The sequence below is a fragment of the Plectropomus leopardus genome, unplaced genomic scaffold, assembly GCF_008729295.1.
Source record: "Plectropomus leopardus isolate mb unplaced genomic scaffold, YSFRI_Pleo_2.0 unplaced_scaffold26858, whole genome shotgun sequence".
NCBI lineage: Eukaryota > Metazoa > Chordata > Actinopteri > Perciformes > Serranidae > Plectropomus > Plectropomus leopardus.
Window position 1 is genome coordinate 105 of NW_024629221.1, and position 4,474 is coordinate 4,578.

The 4,474-nt window shown below is 43.7% G+C and overlaps 1 protein-coding gene across 1 annotated transcript; it reads right to left on the reverse strand.

Annotated features, from left to right (window-relative positions):
• Positions 1-770: 770 nt before the first annotated feature.
• LOC121937617 (DDB1- and CUL4-associated factor 5-like) lies at positions 771-3,872 on the reverse strand (the record flags this gene model as incomplete). The annotated part of the gene is made up of 2 exons (XM_042480948.1): positions 771-785; positions 1,788-3,872. A coding segment is annotated over one exon (1,308 nt), but the record flags the coding sequence as incomplete, so codon positions are not given.
• Positions 3,873-4,474: the final 602 nt, after the last annotated feature.

The following is a 4,474-nucleotide window of genomic DNA, read 5'->3' on the forward strand; positions in this document are numbered from 1 at the left end:
TGGGGTCATAACGTCAGTAAGTCTAAAATCTTGGTTACGCCCCTGTTCACTGTTGCTGAACATTATTGTAAATTATTTGGAATATGTATTATTTCTAAATTTAAAAAGAGCTGTATGCAATGTGCTCTGCGAAGATGCAATTCCACTATTGTCGGCAGGGACACCATTAACAGTGATAACCACCATATGAGTGAATGTCGTACACAGCACCTTTAAAATTTTGTGTCCGTCAGCTTAAAGGGAGATAACTGCTGTGTTTGCATGACAAACATAGAACATAAAAGCCAAAGTCATCAGAGGAGAAACAGAAAGGCCTCCAGACTCAGTCATGTAAAACACAGTACAGAATTACTTATTGGAACAAATTAATATAAAAATAATGTTTGTTTTTTTTCTCTAGAAGAGATCTCATATCTCAATGGGACCATCCTGGCTAAATAAAGCAATAAAGAAAATTGAAATTTAATTCCCAAACTTGGAAATATTATTTCACGAAACAAGCTCACAATTAGGTTCTTTTGATCATATCACATGATCTTTCTTAGCAGATTGAGTTTGACCATTTTTCATGGAATAAAAGATTCTCAAATCACCTTTTTTTTTAGAGGTAATGTTGTTTTGCCATTGAAACTGTTTCCATATCGGGGCATCCGGTAGCTCAGAGGATAAAGTAGGAGCCCCATGTACAAAGGCAATGTCCTTTCCACAGCAGCCACAGGTTTGCTTCCAAGCACTTTGCTGCTTGTCATCCCCTCTCTCTCCTCCTTTCATGGTTACATTCTGTCCTGTCAAATAAAGGCAAAAACAACAAAAAGCATCTTTAAAAAAAACACAAAAAAACGATCATAAAAAAGGTTGTCAAAAATTTACTTTACTTTACAGTTCAACTGTCAAAGAAGTATTTCACTGCTGGAAAGATAGTCTTCGCATTAAACTGGGCTATCTATGCCGTGGAGAGATGCAAATAGTTTTGAAATTTAAGCTACATGATCAGAGAAAACAGCGTAAAAGGGCTGTGGTATTTGCTTTTGCTCAAGCAGTGTAAAACCTAAAACTACCAGAATGCACTGTGCCGTACCGGACCAATAAACACTCCTGCTAGTGGGTGATAAAATAAATAAAATTAGGAACTAAAATCTGTTGTGGAGCCCTGGAGACAGTGAAAATCCAACGGGGACTGGGGACGGGGAGCGGGGACATCTTGGCGCTGATAGGATGAAAGTAGGTTAAAAATAGTTGATTTGTTAATAATAGTTAATTGTTAAGATACAAAGCTGGTTAAAAATTGGCAAAGTATTCCTTTAAGCCAATATAAAAGAGAGCTAATTCTGTTAAAATAGAGCAAAAAATATCATGTGATGTGATCAAAAGCTCCAGAACAAACTGTGGTGAGCTTGTTATTTCCCACTGCTTCATACACACTTTTTCAGGGTGGTCTTTAGTAATTTTTTTTTTTTTATACCTATCCACACAAAAGGGCCTTTTTGAGAGGTAACATGAACTTTTTGTGATATCTGAATCATCATTTTAATTCTAAGTTCAGTGAATGTTTTGTTCAGAGAGGCAGACTGCAAAAAACTGAATTAATTATTCTCCTAATGAAGATAGCTTTTAGTTTAGTCAATAAAATATTCTCCTCTGGCTGTCACTGGGTGCTCAAGGTCACAGTCGGCTGAGCACATTTCTTTCATGGGAGAGCTGAAGCTGAGTTGCCATGGTAACTGTCAGCAGTAGGTATTGAGGGACCCAAATCTACAGAAACATAACTTCCATCATTTCAGACATACTTGTGTCAGAAACAGCAAATATTTCACCAGATAAACTCGTCTACTGCGAATCAGCAAAGCCTCAGGAAGAAGTTTCTGCTTTTGTCACTGAGAAAACAAATTATTTTTTTAATTGCAAGAAAACAAAAGCGAGCGCTGGCTTGTAATGGTACCCAGGGACCTGATAATGAGACAAAAAAACAATTGTTGGAGACACTGAAAGCATAATGTCAATGCACAGCTTAAACAAATGGTGCTCCGCACAGACGCAGTCAATTCTGCTTCACACCCTGAAGCAGCCGACAATCACTTCAAAATAAAAAAAAATAAGCCCAATCAGATTTATGCTCAGAGTGAAATTAAAATGCTGCAAAGCTTTTGTCCTCTGTAAGACCTTTTTTTATGGTTGGAGGAGCTCCAAATCCTGGGTGGAGCTTTCTGCACCAACCATGAGAAAGAAACACTGCATGAAAATAAATGCGCTTCGATTAAAATTCCATTGTTATCAGCAAAATTTAGTTTTATATTCTCCGCCTTTTAATGTCATCTCTGGTTTGACCAAAACAATGATGACGTCCAATTCGTTTGTTCAAAAAACAAAAATTAATCAGTTTCTTCTTTTTCCTCTTTTTTTTTTTCTTTTAGTTCCTCAGCGTCTTCTGCTCCTAATCAGTTCATATGACATGTCACATGACTACAAGACGCAAAATGAAAAGCTGTAAAAACCCATAGAAAACCCACTTCCTAAATCAAGTCTTATAACAAATGATTTCTTCCCGGGATGAGAGAGAGGTGTCATTATGTTTTTAACTTCTTTTCGGAGGGGGAGGTCTCGCCCTCCTCTGATCCCATGTGAGTCCGTTTCAGAGCGCTCTGTGCCACGCTCTTTTCTCTCTGCGGCCTCGTGTCTTCAGGTGTAACGCCAGTCTCTTCCTCTGATTCTGAGGACACAGTCTCTCTCACATAAGACGCTACAGTCCGGTGTCGCCCGTTCACTCCGGGGCTGTGTCGGCTCGGAGAGTTTAGCGCAACCGAGCTGCTACAAGCCTCTCCGCTATCAGAGCTGTCTAACGCCAGCTCAGTAGCGGCCCGTTCTTCAGTCCTGTGTCCTTGCAGTGGAGACGCAACTGAATGTCTTTCCAGCTCAGTCCTGTCACTCCCTTCCTCATTCTCCTGGCTCTCGGGGGACATTACTGGGCTCAGACACACAAAGTCAGAAGGGCTCAGACATTTTTCTTCATCTCTGGCGCCACCTCCGCCGCCACTGGGCTTGATTTGGAGAGAGTTCTGAACCTCGCCTGACGAAGAGGAAGACAGGTCATCGATGGATATCGAAGGGTAGCTGCAGGAGTCGATGGCTGAAAACAGAGCTTGCACGGACTCGGGTCGATCCCCGGCTCTGGAGACGACATGCATGCGTCGTCTCCTCATGACGTTACGCCTCCTCACTGCGCTACGACGCTCCTCGTCGTCGCTGCTGGAGCTGGAGGTGGATGTGGAGGAGCTGGAGGCTCCGGCGGGAAGTGAGGGCGAGGAGGTGGGGCTGGACAGCGTGGAGTTGTCCCTGGGGCTCGGGGAGCGAGGCCGAGGCATGGGGTCGAGCCAAAACTCACTCGAGTCTGAATCCTCGTTGACCAGGAAGCCAGACTGATGCCGCTGATGCCTGCTCCGTCTCCTCGGCCGCTCCTCCACCTCCGCTTCGGCGTGCTCTTCCCCTCCTGAGGCTTCAGGTCCAGCCAGAGAGGAGGAGGACGAGTTATCAGAGTCGCTGTGGTGACCTGCAGCAGAGACAGGGGTGGGAGCTGTTGGCGTGGCCCTCGTGGTGCGGCGCCCCCGGGCATGGAGCTGCATGATGGCCTCCTCGCTCAGGTCGCTGTCAGAGTCAGAGCTCCAGCCCTCGATCTCTCGACGCACCAGCGAGTCAAAGAAGGCCATCATGCGCGGGTCCTCCTGGATGGACTGGCTGACGTAGTCGTGGGACAGACCGCTGCCGCTGTTGAGCACCAGGCTGATGTACTCCTCGTGGGTGTAGAGGCTGCGGGACTTGTCCTCCACACGGCCCTCCAGGTCACCGAGACTCTCGGGCTGCTGGTAGGGACTCCACACCTGAGACGGACAACGGAGAGAGATGTGGAAGGAACAATGAAGTTACAAGGAGAGAAAAGAAAGGAGACAGGAAAAACAAAGAATTGAAGTAGGAGAGAAATGACGGCAGAATGACAGAATGAAACGGACGGAGGAAAAGTAACGTTTCAGGCCAGTTTGACAGATTGTCTGTTATTGATGGGCTTTTATTACAGAACACCTGGACCTGTATCACCTTTCACTCTGGGCAGCAAAATGTAAAAAACAAAGAGCTTGTGTTACTGTACTGACAAAGAGGAAGCTGAGTCTTTCTTCACCTTGAAAAAATGCTTTTGTGTGACTCCTACTACATGTTTTTCAGACTGTAGACTTCAGACTGGAACAGTAAATATTATATGAGTAAGGAACCAAATTTTCTGATTAACTTAATTTGATGAAGTTCTCAGTCAGAATAGTAAGTATATTAAAATGATCTTTTTAATCTTTATGGCTTTTTGTTTGTTTGTTTGTTTGTTCTCTGTACATACCGTACATATCTTACTTATATCATTGTTATTTTATTTTATTCTTTTCTATTGTATTGCGCACACACACACACACACACACACACACACACACACACA